Below are 27,638 nucleotides of genomic sequence, written 5' to 3' on the forward strand. Positions count from 1 at the left end.
AGGACACTGAGCAGACTTTGCACACTGACCATTTTTGGTTATTACCAACATGGGCCTGATTAGACCAAATGTGATCTAGAGCTGAAAGGCTTGACAGACTAATATGCTCCTAATTCACTTTCCTTCCCCATCCCTAATTCACCTTCCTGTCTCCTTTGCTGCCCCCACTTAACTGTCTTGTTTCTTATACAAAACTCTCCAGAGTGACCTTCTCTCTCTGCCATTCCAATACCTCTAGTTCCTCTTGTGAGGTAGAAATGTTTTATTCCATACCGTTGGGAGAAGGATGTGGGCAAGAGCATGGGGAGATGGAGAAAAGGGCCAGACCCCTGCACAAGATAGTGATGGAGCAAAACTAACAGACAACGGAAACAAAACAACTGTGCTCAGTTACAGATCCTAACAATGGTGCATTGAGAGCTATGTAAGGCAAGGACTGGAATAGCAAGGGATGCTGCAGATCTCAATCAAGGTGTACTAGCTAAGCTCTGTGGGGCCAGGATTGGGATAGCTGGTGCTGTAGGGCAGCAGGAAGGTACCATTTGTAGAGCTGTGTGGGGCTGGGACAGGAATAGCAAGGGGTGCTGCATATAAGGCTTGAGGTACATTAACAGCTGTGTGGAGAGCTCAGGACTGGGATAGCAGGGGGTGCTGCAGCTAAGGACTCAGGTACTCACCTGGCAGGTGGAAACTTGAATAGTACATGTCCCCACTAAGCACGCTTCTAGCCTTCATCATCCCCCATTAAAAAAACAAAAATATTCAGACCACAAGTATTTATGAAAAAAAAAAAAAATCCAGTGAAACAGGATAGTTACTAAGTGAGAGAGCATAATTGATCAGAAAAGCCCAACTACAGAAAAATAACATCTTAATAAAGCCTAGAAACACTAGTCCCAATCCTACTCCCACCTGTGTTCCCCAAGACAGTACAGTATCTAATAATTCCGAAACACTCCTGCTGCATACTACTGGGAAGAACTTAGTGTTTGCATCAAAGCGATTGCACTGACTGTGGTTTTGACTGGCAGCTGCTGAGATGCTTGGTTTTCCTTAAAGCTTTTTTTAAACGCCTCAAGCCTTCTCTTTTCATCTTGCTTTGGCAAGTTTCAGGCATTAGCAGAGCCCCTTGTTTTCCACAATTCTTCAACTACTCAGTTTACTGCAGAATCCACTGTTGAAGAATTGTGCAGCAGAAACTAGGATTTTTTAAAATTAAGAGTCAGCGTTTCAGCTGGCGTAAAGGCCTTGTCTACATTGTAGTCTGTGCACCTCCACTGTTTGGTCGATAAAAGGCAGCTTTTATCGACCAAACAGTGGAGGTGCACAGACTACAATGCTCCTTCCGCCAACAAAACTCTCTGTGATGTGACGCTCCATATTCTTTATAGAAATATGCTTGTGATATGAATATGGCATAATTAAGACATATTTTATGCAAGATGGCTCATGTAAGATATCACTGGAAAGGTTATGATTTACTGGATGTGATTATCCAATTTGTATGCATGTATCATTTCTGTATCTGGAGTTAGGAATATTGACTATGTAACAATTACAACTGTGGTTATACTAGGAGATGCCCACCAGACAGTGAGCACTCAGCCTTAATGGGCTATTAGGAAAACGACAATGAGTCTTAGAAGATGTGGATCCCCCATCTTTCGGGAGTTCCTTCCTGTGGAGATTGCAAATAAACCTGGTTTCATGGTTGTTTTGACACTGCAAGGTCAGGTGATAATTTCATCTGGTAAAAAGTACCACCTTGGACATTGCTGGTACTTTTACACTGGAAACAAAGGCTTCCTGCCTTATGTAAATTTTATATAAGGCTACGGAGTAAGGCAAACAGGACTCTTCTCCATTGCCTTCCTACCCAAGAAGAAAGATTGCTGAAAGTACCTGAGACAAAGGAACTGAGCTGAGGGGAAGGCACGGGATGAGTCTAGCCTGAGGCTGAAAAAACACACCCCTGAGCGACAAAAGTTTTTGTGTTGAAAAGCGCCAAAATAGACAGTGCTTTATCACTGGGAGCCGCACTCCCGGCGAGAAAGCTACCTCTGCTCATTTGAGGTGGGTTTTTTTAATCGCTGGGGGAGAGCTCTCCCAGCATGACTACACTGCCCACGTTATAGTGCTGCTGCGGCTGCGCTGTAACATGGGTAGTGTAGACATACCCTAAGACAGGAGTCTAGTCTGTAAACAGAAATAACTGGAACTCTAAGCTACAGAAACTCTGCAACTTGCCTAAAACAACATTTAGGGTGAGAAATTACATTTTGTAACCTGTTTCTTGAGTGTATTAAGCCGTGTTTGCGTGTTTTGTTTTATTTGCTCAGTAATCTGTTTTGTTCTGTTTGCTATCTCGTATAAACACTTACAATCTACCTTTTGTAGTTAATAAACTTGTTTTTATTATAAAACCCAGTTTGTGCAATTTATAACTGGGGGGGAGCGGGGGTGGAAGAAGTTGTGCATATCTTCCTCCACATTGAGGGGGGGTGAATTTATGAGCTTACGTTGTATAGATTTCTCTACAGCGCAAGACAATATTATCTTGGGTGTACTTTCCAGAGGGGAGCTGTACTTGAGTGCTGGGCAATTTCCTAGCTGAATCTTCCCATAGAGCTGTTTGCAGATGCTGTGTGATTCTACAGCTGTTGCTCCCTATCTGTGTGTGTGGCCAAAGAGCTTGATTCAGCAAAACAGGGAAAGGGGGACCAGGCTAGTGGACAGGCGGGCTCAGTGAATCCCAGTACATTGGGGGCATCCCAGAAGGGGGGTCCAACCCAGCACAGTGGCGCGGCAAGCAGGGTGATGTGCACAGCTTGTTGCTCTTAGACACTGGTGATGATTTTCAGTGAGTTTGAAGTGGGGTGGCTGGAGAACAGACAAAGTGGTTACTGGTTTGTTATTTTCTGTTTGCTTATTTTGGGTAAGGGAAGTAGGGACAGGAGAAGCAGGAAATTAGTGAAAGTGAAGCTACCAAAAAGTTGGCGCTCCACAGGTTGCAAGTAGAAGAAAAGGAAAGGATGAATAAGACACAGGTGGAATTAAAACACAAGGAAACAGACGAGAAAAAAGCAGCCCACCAGAGAGCCATTGAACTGAGACTGCTCGAGGCTGATAAGGAAATGGAAGCCCAGAAGCTAGCCATGAGGATGCAAGCCAAGGCAGAAGAAGCCAGGCAAAAGGTGCACATCAGAGAGCCATGGAACTGAGACAGCTGGAGGCTGACAAAGAAATGAAAGCAGAAGCAGCCAGGCAGAAGTTAGCCCTGGAACTGAAAGACAAAGAAATGAAGCATAAACTGGCCATAATGGAATGGAAGAGACAGAACCCCACATCAGGGGGCTCCACCTCTCCAAAAATCCACAAGGGGAGCTGCACTTGAGTCCTGGGCAATTTCCTAGCTGAATCTCCTGTGGTGGGAGGACCACCTCAACAGCCCAACACTGTGGCATTTAATTTCAGAAAGGGGAACTATGCAAAAATGAGGAGGTTAGTTAAACAGAAATTAAAAGGTACAGTGACTAGAGTGAAATCCCTGCAAGCTGCATGGACACTTTTCAAAGACACCATAATAGAGGCCCGCCTTAAATGTATACCACAAATTAAAAAGCACAGTAAAAGAATTAAAAAAGAGCCACCGTGGCTTAACAACCATGTAAAAGAAGCAGTGAGAGATAAAAAGGCATCTTTTAAAAAGTGGAAGTCAAATCCTAGTGAGATAAATAGAAAGGAGCATAAACACTGCCAAATTAAGTGTAAAAATATAATAAGAAAAGCCAAAAGGAAGTTTGAAGAACAGCTAGCCCAAAACTCAAATGGTAATAACGAAATGTTTTTTAAGTACATCAGAAGCAGGAAGCCTGCTAAACAACCAGTGGGGCCCCTGGACGATCGAGATACAGAAGGAGCACTTAAAGACGATAAAGTCATTGCGGAGAAACTAAATGGATTCTTTGCTTCAGTCTTCATGGCTGAGGATGTTAGGGAGATTCCCAAACCTGAGCCGTCCTTTGTAGGTGACAAATCTGAGGAATTGTCACAGATTGAAGTGTCACTAGAGGAGGTTTTGGAATTAATCGATAAACTTAACAGTAACAAGTCACCGGGACCAGATGGCATTCACCCAAAAGTTCTGAAAGAATTCAAATGTGAAATTGCGGAACTGTTAACTATGGTTTGTAACCTGTCCTTTAAATCAGCTTTTGTATTCAATGACTGGAAGATAGCTAATGTAATGCCAATATTTAAAAGGGGCTGTAGAGGTGATCCCGGCAATTACGGACCGGTAAGTCTAATGTCAGTACCAGGCAAATTAGTTGAAACAATAGTAAAGAATAAAATTGTCAGACACATAGAAGAACATAAATTGTTGGGCAAAAGTCAGCATGGTTTCTGTAAAGGGAAATCATGTCTTACTAATCTATTAGAGTTCTTTGAAGGGGTCAACAAACATGTGGACAAGAGGGATCCAGTGAACATAGTGTACTTAGATTTCCAGAAAGCCTTTGACAAGGTCCCTCACCAAAGGCTCTTACGTAAATTAAGTTGTCATGGGATAAGAGGGAAGATCCTTTCATGGATTGAGAACTGGTTAAAAGACAGGGAACAAAGGGTAGGAATAAATGGTAAATTTTCAGAATGGAGAGGGGTAACTATTGGTGTTCCCCAAGGGTCAGTCCTAGGACCAATCCTATTAAACTTATTCATAAATGATCTGGAGAAAGGAGTAAACAGTGAGGTAGCGAAGTTTGCAGATGATACCAAACTGCTCAAGATAGTTAAGACCAAAGCAGACTGTGAAGAACTTCAAAAAGATCTCACAAAACTAAGCGATTGGGCAATAAAATGACAAATTAAATTTAATGTGGATAAATGTAAAGTAAGGCACATTGGAAAAAATAACCTCAACTATACATACAATATGATGGGGGCTAATTTAGCTACAACTAATCAGGAAAGAGATCTTGGAGTCATCGTGGATAGTTCTCTGAAGATATCCATGCATTGTGCAGCGACAGTCAAAAAAGCAAACAGGATGTTAGGAATCATTCAAAAAGGGATAGAGAATAAGGGGGAGAATATCTTATTGCCCTTATATAAATTCGTGGTACGCCCACATCTTGAATACTGCGTATAGATGTGGTCTCCTCATCTCAAAAAAGATATATTGGCATTAGAAAAGGTTCAGAGAAGGGCAACTAAAATGATTAGGAGTTTGGAATGGGTCCCATATGAGGAGACATTAAAGAGGCTAGGACTTTTCAGCTTGGAAAAGAGGAGACTAAGGGAGGATATGATAGAGGTATATAAAATCATGAGAGGTGTGGAGAAAGTTATTTACTTGTTCCCATAATATAAGAACTAGGGGCCACCAAATGAAATTAATGGGCAGCAGGTTTAAAACAAATAAAAGGAAGTTCTTCCTCACACAGCACACAGTCAACCTGTGGAACTCCTTGCCTGAGGAGGTTGTGAAGGCTAGGACTATAACAGGGTTTAAAAGAGAACTAGATAAATTCATGGAGGTTAAATCCATTAATGGCTATTAGCCAGGACGGGTAAGGAATGGTGTCCCTAGCCTCTGTTTGTCAGAGGGTGGAGATGGATGGCAGGAGAGAGATCACTTGATCATTGCCTGTTAGGTTCACTCCCTCTGGGGCACCTGGCATTGGCCACTGGCGGTAGACAGGATACTGGGCTAGATGGACCTTTGGTCTGAGCTGGTATGGCCTTTCTTATGAACATTTATGGTGGGCTAGAGAGCAACTTTTTTTGGTCCCAGTTTTTGTTTGTTCATTTCAGCACTTAGGTACTACACACACTGGTTTACTTGAGAATACAGCCAGTCATAAAATCTAGGAAGATTGCAGGTTACTGGGGTAACTTTTGTGTCAGAGAAGAGTGGTAGCCATCATTGCCTATTAGATTCACTCCCTCTGGGACACCTGGCATTGGTCACTGTCGGCAGACAGGATACTAGCCTGGATGGACTTTTGGTCTGACCCAGTATGGCCATTCTTATGTTCTTAATCTCCCCATAGAGAGCCGCTTGCAGACTGTGTGTGACTCTACGCTGTGAAATGCAGTCAGAAGCCCATGGAATGATGGGATGGAAAAAACTGCACCATGGGATGTTGAGCCTGCTCCAATGATGCACTGCAATACATTCCACCTTCCCACAACTCTTAGCTGCAGAAGGTGGCAAGTAGCACAGTGGGATAGCTACCTACCGTGCACTGCTCTCTGTCGATGCTAAAGCACCAACTGTGGATGCGCTCTGCCAACAGAAGGCGCATTGTGTTAACAAGAAGTGATGTAATTATACTGTTTTTTGATTGTCAGCATAATTTGCATTGAAAAAACTCTGTAGTGTAGACAAGGCCTAATTGTCACAGCTACAACCTATCCCACTTTATACTGGCTAAGAATCTGGTCCTAAGTTTCTAGCTGTTGTAGTTTTGAAGAAAACCTTCCAGATGTGAACATGCAAACAGCCTGAAATAACAGCTCTGGGAGAGGTGTGAACTGTTATCTCTATAGTAATGTTAACATCAAAGGCTAACAATGACACTTGAAATGAGAACACTTAACTATTTTCCAGATGATCATTTTAGCAGAAACATCCAGCTAATGTAGATATTCATCATGGTTGGATGAAATGGCAGATATTAGGTAGGGGAAAATGGGAAGGCTAATGGTTGTCAAGAGTTCCTGGGGAAGGAGAACTAGGAGTTGAAGCCCCTCCATAGTTTCAGGTCACCTATGTCCCAATCTACAAGGGGAAGGTAAAAAGAAGTTTCAGCCTATCTTCAGTATGAAAAGCTTAAAACAGCTGCCTGCGTGTTAAAAACATAAACTGACTCGCATACCTTCTTGGATACCAAATTTCTACCACTGCACTGTCAAACCCGCAGCTCTCCCCTGAAAACTGCAATGCAAATAGGCATTATCAGTAGCAAACACTGTGGCATGTTGAAAAGTTATGGCAGTATAAATAAAATAAACTGAATTTACTAGCAAAATAAATCATACAAAGGGACACTGCACTGATTGTATGATTTGTTTTCAACTTCCATTTTACCTGAATCTGCCCTAGAATTCAGTACCAGGGTAGCACAGACAGGAGGGGACCAAGGATAATTGGAGCAAGCTGCTGAGGAACAATAGGGAAACTGCACGCGGCCTAGTAACAGCAGAGGATCCAAGTTTCTAAAATTAAATTGGATTTTTATTCAAAGAACTATTTACAGAGATGCTGAAACCGCAGGAGGGAGAAGCATTCCAGCCACGTGCACCCAGACTGACTTCCGGATACCTCCTCCTGCAAGCTGTGCTCCTCCCTCCAAGCTCCATGCAAGGTTGCTACAAAATCTGATATTTACTGACATTATTACAAAATATTGTTATTAACAACTATGTGTTTGATTATGTCCCTTTCCCCCACTCTTTGTATATTGTTCATCTTCTAATAAGTTGTCTGGGGCAAGAACTGCATCTGCCTAGCACAATGGGAGCCTGAGCCCAGTTAGGGCTTCTAGAGGCTCCTGTAATAAAAAAACATGATAATAAACAACAGAGGTAGGATACTGGACTAGATGGGTCAATAGGCTGCTCTGGCATGGCATAAAGGTGGGACAAAATGACCATCACAGGCCCTCCAATGGTTGGGTGTTGGCAGCCTCATGGCTGGGTCAGTCACGGCCCTGGCTTGGCTCCCCAAGGTGCTGTCCCACCACATCCTGCCAGGCATAGGTGACGCGTAGGCAGGGCCTGCAGGGTCAAGCCCCCGCCCCCCATTTCTGCTTGGCCTGGCGGGGGGATGAAGGGGGCTCTGTGCTTTTCCCGCTGTGCCTGCACCCCAGCCCGTTCCTGGCAGCCGGGCCTGGGCAAGGCGTGGAGGGGGCGGCACCAGCCACTTCTCATGCCAGCTGCTCGGTGGCTGCCTGCGAGAGGCTGGTTGAGGCGGCAGCGGCTTCCGTCCCCCAGCCGGGCCTGGCTGCCGAGGCGGGGGCCGAGCGAGCCCGAGCCCTTCTCCCCCCAGCACGTTTCCGGCTCGCTCGGCCCTGGGCCCGGGGGGAGCGGAACCCCCAGCCGGGCTCTCTCGGGCACCAGCGTCAGGAGTCGGCTCTGCGGCCAGGGCAGAGCGCGTCAGGCCGGCGCGGGGCTGGGCAGGGACCGGACGTCGCTGCCCCCGCGAGCCTGGGGGGAATCACGGGAGTCAATGGGACGGGGGAGGGGGTCTGGCAAGAGCAAAATGGCGCAGCCTGTAGCAACTCGCCCGCCCCCACCACAGAGCGAGACCCGTATCGCTCCTCGCTCGGGGATTGGGGCAGTCCTGGTCACCTGATAGAGTCCATATGTCAATCAACCCCTTCGACCCGCCCCTGAAAGGCGTTTGGCCTACCCACCGGAAGTCACGTGGCCGGTAACTAGGAGGCTGCCGCGGCGCAGGACTGTCTGCTGCTACCGGTGTTGCTGTTGCCACGTGCGCGTTGCACCCGGGACAGGTGCGTGCGGGGGGCCTAAAGAGGCCGCAGGGCAGCTGCCTGGGGAGGAATCAAGTTGGCCCTCCGGGAGCCGTTTCCTTCCCGCCATGCATTGCGGCACCATAGCGTCCACTCCCCCCTCTATGGTTCACTTGCTGGTGGGCCACGCGCGGGCCCATTAGCCCCCTGGGCACGGAGAAGAGAGGAAGGGGGGGCTCTGCTGGGCCGCTGCCCCAGGGGCGGGGGGGCGGCTCTGCGCGAGCCCGACTGTCCCGCGCGGGGAGGGGAAAGGGGGGCCGAGCGCAGCCCGCGCGGATGCTGCGCTGCCCTGCGCCGCTATCCGGGCCCGCGAGGGTGAGGCTAGTGCCAGGGGCGGGGGAACGAGAGCGCTGGGGCAGCGCGCAGTGACCGGCCCGGGTGGGAGGCCGCTGGCAGCTCCCTTAGGGGGGAAATGGCCTCGGGACAGCGACGGGCCTGTGTGCGATCCGGGTTTGCGCTGATCCCCCGGCGCTAGCGGGTTCCCCAGCTGAGGGGCCTCTCCCAAGCTTGTCCTGCCCCGGCTGCCCCTCGGGTGCAGCTGGGAAGTTTTTCCTGCTTGTGAGATGTGACCCGAGGTTGAACTGAAGCCATCACCCTCAAGGGGAAGAGCTCGGTGCCCCTTTGCTGGCCCAGAGTTCGTGTGTCTGATACAAAAACTCGCGTTGGGCTCTGCTAGGAGTAACTCGGGGTAGACCATTATTTTTTGTCAGGGTCCAAATTTCTTCATCAAGGTATAGCCAAATACAGATTACAGAGAAGAAAATAATAAATCCCCAATAATGATAAATAAATAAAAAATATTTTGGAGGTCTGTTCAAAGGTGACTGGTAGTCCGGATGTGTCCCACAGTCCGCCTGTTGACTATCCGTGGAGTAACTAATCCAAACTGATTTTTCCTGTCCTGTTCCGTGCTACTCAGTTTTTGTCCAAGTCCCTTTCCTGTGTTGTCAGATTTGACTTATCCAGGTGCAGCAGGGAAATCTTAAAATACATATAACCCTCATTTCTCTCCTATGGCAAGTCAAACGCTAGAAGAAAAATCTTTAGGGGACCTCAGATGGCAGCAGGAGAAAAGAATCTATCACCCTACTGCTTAGCTCAGTAATGACATTTTAAGAGGTTAGCCCATCTCTCTCCTGTGTTTGGAGCTGTATTTAAGCTTTCGTGGTGGTAGGTAGTAGGGAATGTATCTCTTTCTGAGGGGAGGGGCAGAGGTTGGTTGGCACTAGCCTCTAAGTACTGTATTACAAATGATTGGCATTTCTACAGATGTGGAAAAAAGGCCAGAATTGTTAACTACCTAACATTGGAGCATGTGAGCATCTGGCATATTGTAATTAAGGATCAATTTATGTTCACTACAGTATCTAATTTAGGGATTTGTAATGTGCCCATCACTTTAATAGCTATTTCCAACTGCTTTAAAAAAAAAAGCAAATGATTTTCCTTTGTTCCTATATGTGGGGGATCATATTTTAGTGGGGTGGGGGGCCTCAGACAGTGTGGGTTCAAATGGTTGCTCCTGAGTTTGCACGAATGAATGCCATTTTTTCCCCCCAACCCACAATTGAAGATCACTTTTATGTGACAATGGCCAGGTGGCATCTTTGACAGTGGCCTAATCTTTCCTTTAGGCAAGTAGTGGAGTGGTGCAGAATCTTCTGGATAAGTTAAAAACCAGAGTTCCCGTCAGTCATGCTCTCTCAGGAGCCCTTCCTTTCACAGCCAGTAGGGGGGACACATCCTCACTAACACTTGGGCTTGTCTTGTGGAGTTGCCCTCAGCAATGATGATGATCCCTTTCTTAGCTGTCATATTGGGTAATACTTAGAAGCCCAGTTGCTAGGCACTGTGCATGTGTATAAAGAAGAGATGATCTTTGTCCCAAAGGGCTCATGATTATAGAGGATTGAGCTGGAGACTTGAATGGAAAAATAGAAAGTTACCATTTGGGGTTCACTGGGCAGGACCTCTAGCAAAGTGAACCTAAAGGATCATTTTGCTCCATAGCTGAATCACATGAGTTTTTGATTGAACCTGCCAGATTTTATAGACATTCCATGCGAATGAAGTGCCTACAGTGCAGGAACTGAATGATTTCCCAGACACCTCACCCAACCAAGCTATCAGAGGATCCTAGGCCCACCCCTGATCTGAAAGGGTCCTTCTGCTTTTAGGGTTTATCTACAGTACAGAGCCTTGGCCTGCATAGAGAGTTTTCCTGGCATAGCTACACTACCTCCCCAAGCAACATTAATTATGCCAACAGAAGCATGCTTCTGTCAGCATAGTTGCGTGCATTCTGGTGGATTTTCCGGCATATCTCTATCAGCTGGATGTGTGTGATTTTTTTTTTTTTTTTTTTTTAATTTCCCTCCTCCCCCCACTCCTAGCCAACATAGCTTTGTAATGTAGACCAGGCCTTATTGGCCCTCTGCTCTCTTTCTCCAGGGACACTTGCTACTAGCCACTATGTTTGTTCTAGTGGAGATGATGGATACGGTACGGATTCCTCCGTGGCAGTTTGAAATGAAACTCAATGACTCCATTGCCGAAGAGCTAAATAAGAAGTTAGCTAATAAGGTAAAGCTTAGAGCACTGAACACATGAACCAGACTGTTGTGCAGTTGTGGGTGACTGCGTAAGCAGCAAAAAATTAAATTCAGAATGGTTTGGATATGAGGACGATTACAAAGACTGAAAACTACCTAAGGGACCATCTACAAAGGGTAAATGATCAAAAATATAGAGTTTGAGAAGGTGATGGCTCTTGCGTTATTTAATGTGATCTCAAATTATGTAGAAGAAGGAGGGTAAAGAGCACAGTAATGATATTCCGAGGGAATACTGAACTGAGAAGGATGCCGGGTGAAGCAGAGAAATAATGAAGGGAACTTAGAGTAGTTCGCAGGAGTAGGAAGTAGCAATAGGAGACTCAGCCTGGAAAAATGCAAACTTACACATCTTGGAGGGAGAAATACCTTTAAGGCAGTAATGTTGAAAGAAATCACGGGGTGATAGTATTTCACTGCTGTGCACTAAGCATCTGAAATGTGATCTGGCAACAAAAAAGCTGATGAGATTTGGTACAGCATATAAAAAGGCATCACACCACAGAGCAGAGAGGTCACCGCCCCTTGTATATAGAACTGCTGGGACTATGATTAGAATGCAGCATTCAGTTCTACACAGGTAACTGATAAACTGAAGGGAGTTCAGAGAAGAGCAACAAGAATGATCGAGGCTATGAAGAGTGACTTATGTGGAGAGATTATTAAACATGTCTCAGTTGGCCACCAGTGACTTGAGATGGGATGATGTCTACAAGTGTTTGAACAACCAAGAAAGAGAGGGAATGTTCAGGGCAGGGATTTGGAGCAATCAAATTTTTGAATTGTTCCACTCTGGCTCCGGACAAAAACCTACTGGTCCGTGCTCCAGCTCCAGGCTCCGCTCCAAAGCCGTGGTTCAGGGTCTTTTGTGGGTTGGGGACTTGACTAGGATAAAACTAAGCAGAACTGAACATCAGAAAAGATTTCTGATAGGCTGAGGAGCAATCTCCTAAAGGAATGGCAGAAGCCCCGTTGTTGGGACATTTTAATACACTGTAGGGAATCATCTTCCACTGATAGAGATGAATGGGCAAGTTGGGACCTACTAGGTCTCTTCTATTTGTAATTTGGTTTGAGAGGCAGCCCCAAGCCCATAGGGTATACTGACATCTTTAGTATTTTCAGTATTTTGAAAATACCTATGTTGTATGATATAGGCAAGCTCCTTCTGACCTGAGTATCAACTGATGGGTCTAGAGTTAATGGTGGGTGTAGCCTGATTTGTGGGGGATGGGGGGGCGGCTTTCTTCACCTGCGCTGTCTTCATGAGTTCTGAGTGAAGCATGTCTCTTACAGAAAGGGATTCCAGGGCATGACTACCCAGCAAGGGGAGTTTCTGGCCTTTGGAACAGCTAGTTCTGGAAATGCTGCATTTCTCATTCAGTGGGGTGGTGGTTATTTAAGCCACTCACAGGGCTCACTTCTCCCATTTTCCCATCTTTGACAACCTCCTAAAAGGCTCAGGTTGCAGCAGTGCTGTTTCTGGAGTAGGTCAACACATGCCCTCCGATGCCTCTGAGAAAGCCAGAGGGGTCCCTAGAAGGTGATGATGAGTGTGCGCTGTCTTTTCCCTGCAAGAGCTGAGGCCTGCACCTCTACAGTGCTCTTATCTGATGCACATGGGTCTCTTGTCCAGTTCCTCCTGTGGCAGTTCATCTGGTTGGCCATTTGCATGAGCTTCCTGCTTTAAAAACTTGTGTGTGAGAGTGGCGTGGGGAAGAGATTTGAGGGGATTTACAACTTCAGGTTCCAGGGATTTATTGCTCATTGGCTTTTCTCTGAACAGGTTGTGTACAATGTTGGCCTCTGCATCTGTCTGTATGACATCACAAAGCTGGAAGACTCATACATATTTCCTGGGGATGGTGCATCGCACACTAAAGGTCTGCTACTGCTTTTCCTAACCTGTGTGGTTCTCAGGATTCTTCCAGCTCTCTAATTATCATCCTAGGAAGGCTGCAGGAATGGTTCAAGCCTCACAACCTCAATTCTACCCGGGTAGAGGTCCCAAGAGGAGCATCACAGGACATCATCTGTCCCTGTCAAAAGCTGTTGTTTTCTGTGTGCTCACGGCACTTTAAATTGGCTCACCTGTTCATACCCTCTGAGCAGCACCATTGCTGTGGGAACTACTTGCTGCTAGTTGGACAAAAATGTGTAGGGAGGCCTCCAACCCCATTGCCTCCTCTTGAGATTTGCATGAGGGACTCCTCACTGTGGGGATCCAAGGGGGTGGAGTGAAGGTTATGTTGTGTGGGAAGTATGGCCTTAATTGCATTTCCTGGCTTTCTGATGTTTGAGGATTTTCTCTTGTAGTGCTAACATTAGCACCACACTGCCTTGTTCTGCAACACCTGCATTTTCAGAACTTAAGCTCTCCCATACTGGAAGGGCAAGAGGGGCACAGGAGAGTGTTGAGCACCTGCAACCTCAATTCTGTATTAACAAAGGCATTTTTGCCTGTGACTAGTTAAGCCAATTCACCTGTGTTCCAGAATAGTCACTGGAGTGGGCTTTACCCCCACCCTTCCATTGGACAGAGAAAACTATTTCAGTATCTGTCCCTGAGCATTGGGTAGCCTGCCGTAGAAAATGTATACGACTCTTGGGCATGTTGTAAGCGGTAGAATTTACAATGCTTCTGAGCATCGCTCGCTACCGCTATCCTGCTGCCTGCATCTCAGCCACTCCTTAAGGTAAATACCATCTATTACAGAAAGCATCTGCAGTGCCCCTCTGATACCCACAGTGTCCCAGTAGCCAGGCAGGTTCCTAATCTGTAACAAAGGGTTGAGACATCAAAATGTTTGTGGTGAGAAAAGTGACACTGTCTAAAATTGGCCTTTCCAGATGTGTGTCCACCTTTGTTCCCATCACCACAGTCTTATCTGTTTAACTTACACTGGAGAAAGACTTGGTTTGGTTAGTATCAGCCCTTCAGAAGAGCAAAGCTGGGTTACGTTCTGCTTTGCCAATCATCAGAATAACCAGCCAGGGGTTTGGATTCCAGGAGCTTTATTGTGGGGGGTGACCTAAGAAGCAGAAAGAGAATCCGTCTCAGCAGGTAATCCCCCACCCTGGTCACTTGGCTTGTATATTATATCTCTGTCACCATCGCCTCCTCTAGTTTTTTAAGTCATAAGATCTTTGGGACAAGCACCTGTCTCTTTGTGTCGAGTGTCTAGCATACTTGCAGTACCCCCACAATCTAATATATAGTAATAAATATTGGTATAGAGATTGCTGGGGCGGGCTATCAGAAATTCTGTGATAACTTTAATTCTGTCTGTTGGTTGTAACTACTTTGGAGCAACTACTCCCATCCCTTTCTGGGCTGGAGAAACACCTTTTATAAAAATAAATAAATAAATAAAAGGCAGCTTCAAAGATAATATTTTGAAGTTTACTTCTGTAATCAAAATGGGAATTTGTCTAAAATTGAGCCTCACTAACATCTCTGCTATGTTGCATTTCTGTGCATTGTCATACAACTACACCTCTACCCCGATATAATGTGGTCCGATATAACGCGAATTCAGATAAAATGCGGTAAAGCAGCGCTCCGGGGGACAGGGCTGCTTTACCTCGTTATATCCGAATTCGTGTTAGTGCAAGCGGTTCCTCTGCGCCCCCCGTTACTTGCTGTGGCCCTCCCCAGGGCCCCCCCGCCCCAGCTCGCCTCCTCCCACGAGCGCGCCACAGCTCCGCTTCTCCCCCTTCCCTCCCAAGCTTGCTGCGCCAATCAGCTCTTTGGCGCGGCAAGCCTGGGAGGGAGGGGGGAGAAGCAGAGCTGCGGCGCGTTCATGGGAGGAGGCGGAACAGGGGTGAGCTGGGGCAGGGGGGCCGCAGCAAGTAAGTGGGGGCACAGAGGAACTGCTCCCCACCCCAGCTTACCTCACTGCTGCCACCTCCTCCCATGAGCACGCCGCTCAGCTCCACTTCTCCTCCCTCCCAGGCTTGCCTCCACTCATGGGAGGAGGCGGAACGGGAGTGAGCTGGGGTGGGGGGCCCCTGGGGAGGGCCGCAGCAAGTAACAGGGTGCAGAGGAACTGCTCCCTGCTCCAGCTCATCTCTGCCTCCTCCCCTGAGCACGCCGCCGCCACTGCTCCGCTTCTCTCTTCCCTCCCCCCCCCCAAACAGCTGATTGGCGCGGCAAGCCTGGGAGGGAGAAGCGAAGTGGCGGCGGCGCACTAGGGAGGAGGCGGAGGTGAGCTGGGGCAGGGAGCAGTTACTCTCCCTACCCCGCTATAACGCGGTCTCACCTATAACATAGTGAGTTTTTTTGGCCTCTGAGGACCGCGTTATATCGGGGTAGAGGTGTATTGCAGTCCAGCTCAGTGGCAGCTGCTTTTCAATGGCAAAGTGCATTATTTAGGCAGTGTGGTCTAGTGGCTTAGGCCTTGGACTGTGACTCGGGAGACTTGGGTTCTATTCCCAGCTCTGTCACTGGCCTGCTTGGGCAAGTCACTTCCACTCTCTGTGTCTCAGTTTCCCCTTCTGTAAAGTGGGGATAATGATACTGACCTTTGGGAAGTTCTCTGAGATCTACTGATAGGATCTTGGTGGTATTATTTATTTGTACTGTAGTAATGCCCAATAGGAAGAGCAGGGCCCCATTGTATTAGGCAGAAAGAAATAGTCTTTGCTCTAAGAAGTTTACAGTCCAATACAAAAAATAACAAGCAAGTGTGGCAAACAATAGGCCGGTGAGTTTTACAGTAACAAAGTTGTGCAATTACTTAGACTAGTTATATGCACACCACATGATTCCTGAGAACTTAAAAGTATTGTGGGAGTTTGTGTGCTGATATTGTTGGCATGGGGATAAAAGCTGCTAAAGAAACATCAGATACAAGATTTGAGGGGTGTGGGGTAGATTTTTTATTTTATTTTATTTTTAAATGGCTGTCACCCAGAGGAAATTAAGTACGTGACTTTCTCAGACCTAGTATCTTTGCTTCTTTCCAGTGCATTTCCGGTATGTGGTATTCCATCCCTTTCTGGATGAGATTCTGATCGGGGAGATTAAAGGCTGCAGTCAGGATGGAGTTCATGGTAAATTACAACCCCTAATACTAGGGAGACTATAGCTGTCAGTGTTGAATCCAGCATCCTAGGCTATGAGATTGGTTTGAGATACAGAGATGTTCAACCCCAAGTCATTATTTCTAGTTTGGCTTGGGTCAACAGTAACTAAGGCTAGGTCTACCCTTGCAGAGTTTTTTCGCTGACAGTTTTGTCGGTGATAGAAGAGCACTAAAAGAAAAGTGCTGGTTTGTGTTCACATTGTTTTCCACAGGCATCAGAGCGTGTTTACATATGCAGCACTTGCATCGCAGATGAGAGGAGTGCACTGTGGTAGCTGTCCCACTATGCACTGCTCCGGGACACAAAGCAAATCATTATTGTGGAAGGGGTGGATATGTGTGTGTGTGACAGTTGCCTGAAGCAACCAGTCGCGGGGGAGGGAGAGACCCCAATCTCAGCCCCTGCCTCCCTCCCTCCCTGACTCTGCACAGCACATTCTGTCTGCCTGCCTCTGTTCGCATTGTGGGAGGCAGCAGGAGCATTCCACAAAAATGATTTGTTTTGTGTCCCGGAGCAGTGAGAGCACAGGCTGTCAGAATGGAGCTAAAGGGGGAGGGACGTATACCTGCAGGCAGGACTGCTGAGTTTCAAAGAGCGACCACTCCCTCTCTGCATTGTGGTACAGCTCCAGAAGGCAATTAGACCCGTAAAAGCAATCTAGAGTCTTCACTGGCACATCAGCGCAAAAACATCAGTGCAAAAAGCAAAAAAACTCTCATTGGGGTGGATTTCCAGTCAAAATATGGATTCCAGCAAAAACCTGACAGGGAACAAGAGTGAAATGAGTGTGGGAGCAATCTTGGGGCTAGTCTACACTGGCAACGCTAAAGCACTGCCGTGACAGCGCTTTAACGTGGCTTGTGTCATAGCTCCCAGCGCTGGTGCACTGTCTACAGTGGCGCTTTACAGCGCTGAAACTTGCTGTGCTTGGGGGCGGGGGGGGATGTTTTTTCACACCCGTGAGCAAGAAAGTTGCAGCGCTGTAAATTGCTGGTGTAGACAAGCCTTTAGTTAAATTGCTAGTTTCAGACTGGGGGCAGGTGTGGGCCCTTTTGCTTGAGGGTTTTGCCCAGACCCACAAATCTCCTTTATTCAGTCCTGTATGTGCACATCCCAGAAGAGCTTGGATCCACTAGATTGTGCAGGTGGATAAAGCTCACTGGCGGATGGAGGCATAGGTTTGCTTTGTCTGAATTCCTTTAGCATGGCTTCTGAGAGTCATTTGGTTAAAAGGGGTATATTATCACCGTAAATCACATTGGTCAGAATTCTCTTGCCTTCTATGATTATGTGCAGTGTCTGTGACCCCTCCCTGTATCTAAAGTTAGTGGAAAAAATTGTTTACTTTGTGGATTTGACAGTAATTAGTTTATGGTCAGGGTGTCACTATCCTTTCTTGTTTTGAGGGACTTTCTCACAGCAGCTGAGAGAGAGAAACACTTAACAGAAGAGTGGGACTGTAGAGCTATAGATCTGCTAGGGGGACTTAGGCAGGCACAACAACTGATTTGCTGTACTTCACACTTTAAAAAAAAAGACGTCAAGCTGACATTATACCACTTTAATGTACTCCATCACTGATGACAAGATCCTTTTCTTCCTAATTCGATTCTTTGCTTTGCAGTTTCTCTTGGTTTCTTCGATGACATTGTCATCCCTCCAGAGTCCTTGCAGCAGCCAGCTAAGTTGTATCCTCTAACCATCTTTCACATTGACTTTTTTCTTTTCTTTTTTTTTAAAGAAAGGAGGGAAGTGGCTACAGTTCTTAATTGTCACCTTAACCCTTGCATGCCCCCTTCTGTACTATAAAGAGACTCGGGGACAGCAGCTGGAGTATCATGCCTGGTCCAGAGTCCCATGCAGTCAGGTATCGGAGTTAAACAGCTAACCCCTTTGGGGTCACACCACGTGGGTCTTGTAGGGTTACTCTGCCACCTGTTAGAAATGAATGGCAAAGTCACCTAAACAGCTGGGGGGCAGGGGGGGGGTTCTACAGCATAGACATTCTCCAGTCTTGTAACTTGCCTCCATCAGTGGCCTGCCCAACATGATGCACTTGGCCTAATCGGTACATGGTGGGAGAATTTTTTTTTTTTTTTTTGGACTCCATCCCAGGTGACTATCTTATGCCTTGAAGTATGAGCACTGATTATCCTTTTTGCTGCTGTAAAGGTAAGATAAAAGGGCCTGGGTTTTAGAGCTGCTTGGAGAAGTGTGGTGCAGTTTGAGAACGGGTGAAGAGAGTGAATCCTGGGATTCAAACCACGAGCCTCCTGCTCAGAGGGCTCTTGGGGAGAATGGTCTATTGAGTGAAAGAAAACCACTGGATTCTCATGATTTGTTTTACTGCCTTGACTTGAGCTGGCCAGCGATGAAGCAGAGCAGGTCTGGGTGTGGGAGTATGAGACAGAAGAAGGAGCTCATGACCTGTACATGGACACGGGGGAGGAGATCCGCTTCCGGATAGTGGATGAGAGCTTTGTTGACACATCTCCTACAGGTCCAAGCTCCACAGAGGCCTCCACCTCTGGTGCCACAGAGGAGGTACAGAAGAAGGAGGCACCCTACACTCTAGTGGTAACTATGTATAATTCATACAGCACCGTAGATGTGCATGGCATTTTAAAGAGCCCGTGCCTCTTCCCCAAATAGCTTACTGTCTAAATTAGAGATAACACAGTGAAGGATGACAAAGGTGGGGGAGGAGGTTACTGAGATCAGCTTTACTAAATATGTATCTGGTGTCTTTGTCATTGTAATAAACATTGGGATGAAGTTCTGAGGAGGGGGCTGAAGGCAGCAAGTGAGGTTGCCTGGTGCACATGGAATAGAAGTGCACCTATTGCTGTACAATAGCCTTGTGCCAAACAATCTCTTCCCCTAAAGAACTTCTGATCTAAAGGCCTGTGCACAGCAGAAAGGCAAGACTCTAAATTAGTGCTGGTGCTCCCTTAAATTGCACCTTCCCAGTGATGGAGTGGGGTATTTGTGTGTGGAGGCTGGACCTCTGAGGGTCATTGTGAGAGAGGGAGGAAAGGAGGATTCCAGTAGATACTCAGATATTCCCCCTCCTTTGAATACACCCACCCACCCACCCCCAGTTGACCGCTAAGTTGGATCAAACATTCACTCTTATCTACTTGCCTGTGAACCTTCTTAAATTCTCATCTCATTCTTTTTCCTTCTCTCTGGACAGGGATCTATCAGTGAGCCTGGCCTGGGCCTCCTCTCGTGGTGGACAAACAGTTAGCAGCAGTCAGAACTTGTTCTGCATGGCCCCTACAGGATGGATGCTTTCAGGGATTGCAGAAGCCAGCTGGTGCTCTGCTCCCCTCCAGGGAGTGGACAAGAAAGCAGGGCTTCCATGTTCCTGTCTTTGCTCCCCACCAGTTTGAGCTGACAACTGCCAAGAAATACCTCTGTTAGAACTGTACAAGTAAAACTACAGACATGGAAGGGCTGCCCTGTTACATGAACCCAGCAGCCACAAACCCATCTGGGACTTTGACATCCTGGAAAGCAGAGCAAAATTGGGTTCAAATGCCAAAGAAAGTCTCTGTCTTGAAAAAGAGCAATCTGAGTTGTTATAGTGGCAGGACAAGTGGTGCTGTCTGGCCAGAAGAAACTGGTAATTTTCTACCACACCCAGTCTCCTGGCTTGAGAAATGTAAGGAGAGGTATAAGCAAAGGCCTGTCTCTCCTTTAGTGGAAGTGTTCATATCTCCTTGGCACAAAACAAGGTGCTGCTGCTGTCTCAACATGAGAGAAAACCGCAAAGTATGGGAAAGGGATACGTTGGCTCTTAAACCCTTGTAAACCTTGGTGATGAAAGGATGGGGAAGGCTTTGAGAGCTGGGGCAAGGATGGGAATCCTGGCCATAGAGGATTCACTTCACTGTAAAAGGGAGCTAGAGTTCTATTACATGAATTGCCATGAAGATGGAAGGGCGAGCGCTTACTAGGAAGCAATTTAGCTTCTGTTTCTAATCCTTTGCTGTCCTCTGAAAACAACCACCTGCTATGGTGCTGAAATACAGTGGATGGACTGTGGTTTTATGCAAAACAAGCTCAATTCTACTGGTGGCTTGGCTGAAATGGTCACTTAATTTTAGAGGAGAGGCCATATTGCTGAGTAAAGCCATATTTCCAATCCCTTAGGGGGCAGGAAGGCTGGTTTTAATATTAGATGAATAAATGTTACTGGCCATACACAACCCTGCTTCCTCTCTATCAGGAAAAGACAAACCCAGGCTTCTGCAGCCTGGGATGCTTACTCCATCTTGATGCAGATACTTTCTGGTTTCTACTTTGAGGAACAGCATTAAACACACAGGAACCAAACTAAATTACTTTTGCTGCCAGCAATGAAAGGAAAGCAGGGAACAAAAAGTTAGTGGGAGTCTGTGCAGGGGAGGGAGCCAGGACTGTGATGTGTTTTGCATGATTAAATAGCAGCCATTTTTGGGGGCTAGAATTCCATTGGATGGTGGTTCTGCTGATCTAAACCATGAATGCAAAGCTTAAGTCACTGGAACTATTCTTACAATATAATTACAGTTCCTTAGTGCTGAGCTTGGCTACTGCTGGTTCATAGATTTAATCAAAAAGTCTAGAATTCATCTTCTCTCAGCCATTTGAATTCATAAAGTCCCCTCTGTGCTGTCACCAGCTTCTCTAATAAGTATAGCAACACTGACCACCCACTGCTCTAGGTTAGTGTGATTCTAACAGGGCTGCTAAGGGGAAAGAAAGGTATGGATATTTTACAGAACGTTATAGCTTGGAGCACAGGAGGAGCAGATTTGGGCATGTTCTAGGAATAGGCTTCAAGGAGGAGAGGATGCTCTTCATACAGACTCATCTTTATATTTTACAGCACTTTGGCTATGTGAAAACCATGGATTCCAAGCAGCTGAAGTCTGACCAATAAAAACTACTGGTAGTGTCAGTCTCATACACTAGTTTTTGCACTGTGGCATCTATGCACACATGGCCATGAACAACTAGCAAGTTACAGCACTGGCAGTGCTGTCTTGCCTATTATACCCCTCTGAGTTATGAGGCCAGATTGAAGCTTGCATTGGTGCAGTGTTAGAGAAATGGAAGAGTTCTCCAATTTTCAGTATTTTGGAATGAAATTGAGGTAGTATGTGCTAGCATACACCTAGCAATTCCCAGAGTCCTAGCATGAACTTTTCACCCCAGCTATGTACTACTGCTGTTCCTTTCAAGGGCAGCAATAAATTAAAGAGGTAATTGGAATGACACAGTTGGGAGTTGCTTCCCCCTAACCCTTGCTGCAGTTGGGGGCCCTTCTATTCCCAGTAAGTGAATTTCAGACCCCATTCTAAAAAAAAAAAAAAAAAAAAAAGTCTTCCACTTGGCAGCGCCTGTATACTTTTACTCTGCTTCTATATGCTGACTACCTGACACATACCATTTCTCCTCTACAGTCCTAGGTACTTATGCTCATACCATCTGAAAGCCTTTCACCTACTTAAATACAAGTGATCTCTGGACCTATTAACTAATTGATTCTTCACTCACTGGGTGAAGATTTGCATGTAAGTAAGGGGTGAGTGGCAAGATCCACTGTTCTTGTCTCCTCTGGATGAGTGTGATGTACTACTCTAGGTCCTGGGAAAGAGCTGCTCTCCTCACAAGCCTCCCCCATTTATGTCATTGTTCTGGTGGACTATAGCTGGTGTAGGAAGTCAGAGAGATGAGGTCTTAGGCCAATTGCAAAGAGGAAGTGGAGTATTAGGGCAGGGGGAAGGTGTAGTTCATGGAGATTGGAATTGCTGAACAGCAAGATTTCTGCCTGTAACAGCTTTTTGCAGGGTGGATGAATTTATTCCTAGGAGAGAAGTGCAATAGCCAGTTGGGAGGTGTCACAGATGGATCACAGTGTGCAGCTGTCTGCTTATTCTCCATCCTATCATTTGGCCAGTCACAGATGGAAGTGGGCTTTTAGGGCATAAACTGACATTCACAAGTGCAAGAGGAGACCAAGGCTGTGTACTGACAATTGGAGTGCAGATGCCCTTGAGAGTAGAGGATGGTGTAGTGAAGGCAAGTTAACAGCGTTTCTGGAGTCACACAGCCCCACCTTCAACCTCTTGCAGGCAGAGTGTGGTCCGTGATCAGAAATATCAATACAACAGTTCAAACCAGAGATGTCCAACACAATCTTTATTTTGGATTTTATATTTTCACAAGAACCAAAAAGTCCTACTTTAAATTTCTTCAGCCATCCATGAAATGATTGGGCAGAAAAAGCCAACTGAGTAGTTATCTTCAAAAATAAATACAAGTGAAATCTGAACCAAAGAGCTGGGGAATTTGGAAACCAAGACGCAGCAAGCTGAGCTGCACTCCCTGTTCAGTGTCAGTGAACTAATACAGCTATGAAAAAGAAGCTATGGTTACATTTGATCAGACATTTATGTCCAACAGCCATGGAATTGCACTTTTATTAAGATGTCAGAGCCAAGTCCACTGGGTCCTATGTGCAGCTGTTTTAGTGTTGCTGCATCTCCTTCATTCTGTTCAGGGCACTGCCCGCCTGGAACCATTCTATCTGCGTCTCATTGAAGGTGTGGTTCAGCATGATTGTTTCCTGACTCCCATTGGGATGCTTGATGATGCATTTCAGGGGCTATAGAGGGGAGAGGAGGGAAGCAAAAGATTGGAGTTTACATTTTCTCTTTTCCTGGAGTAACATTTATAAGAGAATGCAGGATGCTCACTAGAAAGTCTTTGACCCTACCCTGTTGAAAGGGTTAAAAGGAATCACCTAAAGGAGAACACTGAGCCCATGATAGAGGAATGAGTGACCCCTTCAGTTTAACACAATTTCTAATTCAGGGGTCCTTTAACTCAAGTGCCCTATAGACACTGCCTCTTCCATCTGCAATCAGGAAGCTCAGTTGTCCCATTTGCAATCCCATAACACTCCCCTGTAACAGACTGCTGTAGCTGCCACTGAATAGCAGTAACTGAAGTAATTTATTTTTACATCATCCTCAATGGAGAGAGGCAGCAGGAATTGAGGCCAGCACCATGAGTGAGAGTCAGCTCTCTGGACCACCAGTAAATCCAGAATACCGGACTAGACTATATGGACCATTCAGATCTGGTTGGCAATTCGTATATTTGTAAGTACTCCATTCAGAACACTAGGCCTGGCTTCCATCACTCCCTCTAGGACAGGGGTTTTCAGACTTCATTGCACTGTGACCCCCTTCTGACAACAATTACTACCCAACCCCAAGATGGGGGACTGAACCCTGTGCCCACCCAAGCCCCTTTTAGCCCCAGGACTTCAGTCCCAGGCAGGGAGCCTGTAAGCTGAGCCCTGTCACTCAGGGCCCAAGCTCTTGGGCTTCTGCTTCAGTCCCTGGCGATGGGACTCGGGCTTTGGGCCTGGGCCCCAGCAAGTCTAAGTCAGCCCTGGTGACCCCATTAAAATGGGGTTGTGACCCACTTTGGAGTCCTGACCCACAGTTTGAGAACTGCTGCTCTAGGAGCAGAGTTAGTCATAACCCTCCCTCCCCCTAGAAATCTCTCTGATCCCTGGGAGTTTGCCCAGTGGAAGCAAAATACAGGTCATTGCTGCAATAGGAAATCCAACCAGTTACCTTTCCAGGTGCAAAGTCTGCCAGACCCACAATGCTCAGCTTGTCCACAGGATGAATCTTGTTGTAGTCAGCTGGGTCAGCAAAAGTTAGAGGCAGCAGGCCTTGCTTCTTGAGGTTGGTTTCTGTAAATAAGACCGCAAGGGTTCACCACCCACCACAAAAGGGTATAGGAGAGTTTAGTGAGCCTGACATGAGGGATAAATAACATCCCACATTTTAGGTATTGCAGCATAATATACTGACAATGCAATGGCTGCCCCTCAGGCAATGGTAGCTCCATAGCCAGTGCTCATTTTATCCAGCAGCTCTCACTTCTCTCTTCTGAGCAATGAAACGAAGGACAGGAGTAGTCTACCGCCAAGCTTCAGGAAGGTATCTTCCTCATTTCCCCCTTTCACTCAACAGTGTTAGCAAGTGGACAAGGAGGAGCATTGTTAGGTGGAAGGGAAGTTTGCAGGGAACGTGATGAATAAGCTCAGAATCACAGAGGTACAAGAACATCCACCATACTGTTTGATACTTGAATATCACAATCAGCAGCTGTCATGTGTTTCTACAGTGCCTTGCACAATGCAGCTGAAGCCCCTAGGCGCTACAAGAGTACAAATAAATATGGATACTAAGTATATAGGGACTTCCAGATCTTGTGAGTAATGAGATTTCGCAGATGTTTCCACCACAACAAAAAGTTGCTTGACCAAGAAATGCATGGTTCAGATTTGGAGGCCTTGGTGTATCCTGATTAAACAGGACATCGATCCTTCTATAAGTTTGCCCCAAACTATTCTTGGCTTTTCTAGGGGCAGCGTGGTAACATTTTATCTGGTCTTTAAGAGTACGGTCACAGATCTAAGATCCAGCACACACTGTGAAGCAGTTGGGGAGGGAAGCATCCAGAGACACACCCAACTCTGTTCCATTGCAGATCCTACTGAAAAAGCTGAGACCGTTTAAGGTACATTTTCAAAAAACAAACAACAGACACAAGTGGAGTTTCAGTAGTACACAACTTTCTGAATGATTGCATTCTATCTGCCACCATTGGTTCAGTAACTCCCTCTCCTCAAACAGCCAATTGCAAAAGATCTAGAAGTCACTATCTGCTATCCCACCTCACCCCCTGCACCCCTTTGTTGGAGTCTGCCGAGCAGTGAAGCATGTGGCATGTGTTTCTTATATGCCACCTCTAAGAAGAATACTTCTAATGGCTTTCCAGGCAAGAAACTGATGGGAATGCAATAACTTAGAGACTTTATAATAAGATGGATGTTTGTAAGCTTTTTGGGTCATCTTTATCCCTGTTGGGAGTGGACTTCAATGGAGCTTCCCCAGGGAGGTGTAAGTGTGGGTGTGGATTCATAGATTAAGGTCAGAAGGGACCATGAACTCATCTAGTCTGACCTATATAGCACAGGCCATAGAATTTCACCTAGTTACCCCAGTATTAAGCCCCATGACTTGTATTTAGTCAAAGCACAACTGCCAAAAAAAACATCCACTCTTGAAGACATCAAGAGATGAAGAATCCACCATTTCCCTTGGTAGTTTGTTCCAGTGATTAATCCTCCTCACCGTTAAAAGTTATGCCTTTCTTAGTTTGATCAGCTTCTAGCCATTGATTCTTAAGCCTCTCTCTGCTAGATTAGTCTTTTAGTATGTGATCTTTTTCCCTCATGAAGGTACTTACACACTTATCAAAATCACTTCAGTCCTTGTTTTGGTAAGCTAAACAGATCGAAAGAAACACCGTATAGTAAGACAATGGCAGGCAGGACACCAGACTAGATGGACAATGGATTTGCTCCAGCAAATCCTGTTTTCTTTCCTGCCCCCAGTACTGAACACGTCAAGGAAATAGGGTCTTCCAAGCCATAAGGAAACCTCCTATACACCACACGGTATCCAGGTGCTGGTGGTGTTACTCACCATGAATCCTGGCAAAGCTCTTTGTGATGATGGCTCTTCCTCCCAGGTGACGTGGTTCCAATGCTGCATGTTCCCGACTCGATCCCTCACCATAGTTTTCATCCCCAACAACCACCCATTTGATGCCATTTTTCTGTGACCAAAAGCAATGCAAATAATTTTGTATTACCCACAGAAATTATGTTGCAAGCATTAAGGTTGCAAAGCCAAGCACTCAGAAATTAAGATATGCCAAAATAAAGGTTACCTGTGCATGGTCACACTCATCTTCCATTCCTTAGTGCTCTATGGATTAAAAAATCTGCTAACGAGTGTCCTCCAGAGGGCTCCTTTAACTCCCACATTTATCTGTCGCCCATCCTATTAAGAGCTATATAGAGAGCTAGGTATTGTCATCCTTGGCCATGGAGGACTAACTGGACAATGGATTTTGGAGACCCTAGATATTGCTTAGCCTCCAGAGTGGAGTTTCAACCACAGACTCTTCCTGAATAGTCCCCCAATGCCATTGTCTGTCCTGTGGCAGCCACCCTGCCAGCAGAGGCAACATAAGGTAGACATGGCACGTTCCTGGAACTGCTCCTGAGAGCCATGATTCTTCTGGCAGATGGGAAATTAACCCATGGGCACTTGTCAAGCTGTGGGGAATAGGGTGGTAAGGGCATTTTCTCTAACAGTTTCCATCATCCTCAAGTTCAGCAAGGAGTTTTCAAAGAATGGAGGGGGCAAAATGTTTGATAATTTTCTAAATAATATCAATCAGATGATCATACAGATGGAAGAAACTCCAGTGAAGAGATTCCACCTTGGCTTGAAGGCACAACTCTGCTCATAAGGGCAGCAGGGACTTGAGCAGCATTTCCAGTCTCCCCCTTCAGTTTGAGAGTTCTGGGTCACTAGGTATTCTCTCCTCCAGGGAGGGAGAGGAAAATGGTAGTTACCCCACACAATCTAACTAGAGTGGATCCCTGGAGACAGCCCAAACACTGAGAGGACTAGTAAAGAGCCAATTCAGTGGTGAGGTATTGTGTGACCTCTACTACAGAATAGCATGAAGCATAGTACCCTCTCTGTAGCTTTTCAAACCAAACAGCTAGTCAAAGTTTGAGAGCTGGAGAGGTTCCGGTTAGGAGCAGAAACTGGTGATAGTCTGGGATTTCTTAGATGCAGTTTTGTACATTATTTATAGCATCCTGTCTCTCTGAATGCAGAGGGAATCAAGCTGCAGGGAACACCTTTTGCTCACCACACCAATGCCACTTGTTCAGCTTGCACCACTTACACAAAAGCTTCTCCCTAGGTTTCTTCCAGGGCCAGAGACAGTGCTTTCAGCTGCTCGTTCCTGCTGCCTGTTTCTGCCCTGACTGCCTTCACTACTCAGCAAACCCCCTCCACCCACTCAGTCCAAAAACTCCTAGGTCAGTTCACAACCTCCTTTTGGCTTAGCTGTGGGGCTTGTGATCAATTTAAAGTGACAGCTATATTAGCTATGTTTGAGATCTAAGCAGTCACCAGTATCTCTCACCATAACACATCCAGATACATCCACCTCTAATGTCAGAGGGTAAGGTAGGAACTCTCACCTTGTAGTAGCGGGCTGTGTCTGGGACTGGCCCAAACTCCTGGTTTAATGCATTCCGCACTGAGTTGGCCTTGCCATTCTCAATATTGATGGCTCCAATCAGCAGGTTGTTGGAGATATTGTCCAGATGGCCACGGAATTTGAGCCATGGACCGGCTGCAGAGATGTGGTCGGTAGTACATTTCCCTTTCACCTGGAGTGCAGCAAAAGAAACTAAATGAAAGTCTTTCCTCACTCAGGGAAGGATGCTGTA

The 27,638-nt window shown here is 46.3% G+C and overlaps 2 protein-coding genes across 9 annotated transcripts in view; one reads left to right on the top strand and one right to left on the bottom strand.

The window, feature by feature from the left end:
* The first annotated feature begins 8,364 nt into the window (after nt 1-8,364).
* On the top strand, nt 8,365-21,185 carry POLR3H (RNA polymerase III subunit H). 3 transcript variants are annotated; one of them, XM_008179254.4, is made up of 7 exons: nt 8,365-8,519; nt 10,989-11,120; nt 12,936-13,032; nt 16,118-16,204; nt 17,862-17,925; nt 18,607-18,814; nt 19,434-21,185. In XM_008179254.4, exons 2-7 carry the CDS (start codon nt 11,010-11,012, stop codon nt 19,485-19,487), a joined length of 621 nt encoding a protein of 206 aa, XP_008177476.1. In that variant the 5' UTR covers nt 8,365-8,519; nt 10,989-11,009; the 3' UTR covers nt 19,488-21,185. The 3 variants fall into 3 exon arrangements, with proteins under 3 accessions (XP_008177476.1, XP_008177477.1, XP_042699437.1); XM_008179255.4 differs by lacking the exon at nt 8,365-8,519 and adding an exon at nt 8,877-9,656; XM_042843503.2 differs by lacking the exon at nt 8,365-8,519 and adding an exon at nt 9,686-9,707.
* Nucleotides 21,186-22,411: 1,226 nt separating this feature from the next.
* ACO2 (aconitase 2) overlaps nt 22,412-27,638 on the bottom strand; it is a 31,745-nt gene continuing 26,518 nt past the window's right edge. For all 6 annotated transcript variants that reach the window (XM_005302589.4, XM_065563149.1, XM_065563165.1 and 3 more), the window contains 4 exons: nt 27,387-27,578; nt 25,804-25,936; nt 23,878-23,999; nt 22,412-22,895 (listed from right to left, as the gene is read on the bottom strand). In XM_005302589.4, the coding sequence (XP_005302646.2) occupies nt 22,758-22,895; nt 23,878-23,999; nt 25,804-25,936; nt 27,387-27,578 (585 nt within the window). In that variant the 3' untranslated portion in view covers nt 22,412-22,757. The remainder of the gene's footprint in view (nt 22,896-23,877; nt 24,000-25,803; nt 25,937-27,386; nt 27,579-27,638) is intronic.

The sequence above is a fragment of the Chrysemys picta genome, chromosome 1 (genome assembly GCF_011386835.1).
Source record: "Chrysemys picta bellii isolate R12L10 chromosome 1, ASM1138683v2, whole genome shotgun sequence".
NCBI lineage: Eukaryota > Metazoa > Chordata > Testudines > Emydidae > Chrysemys > Chrysemys picta.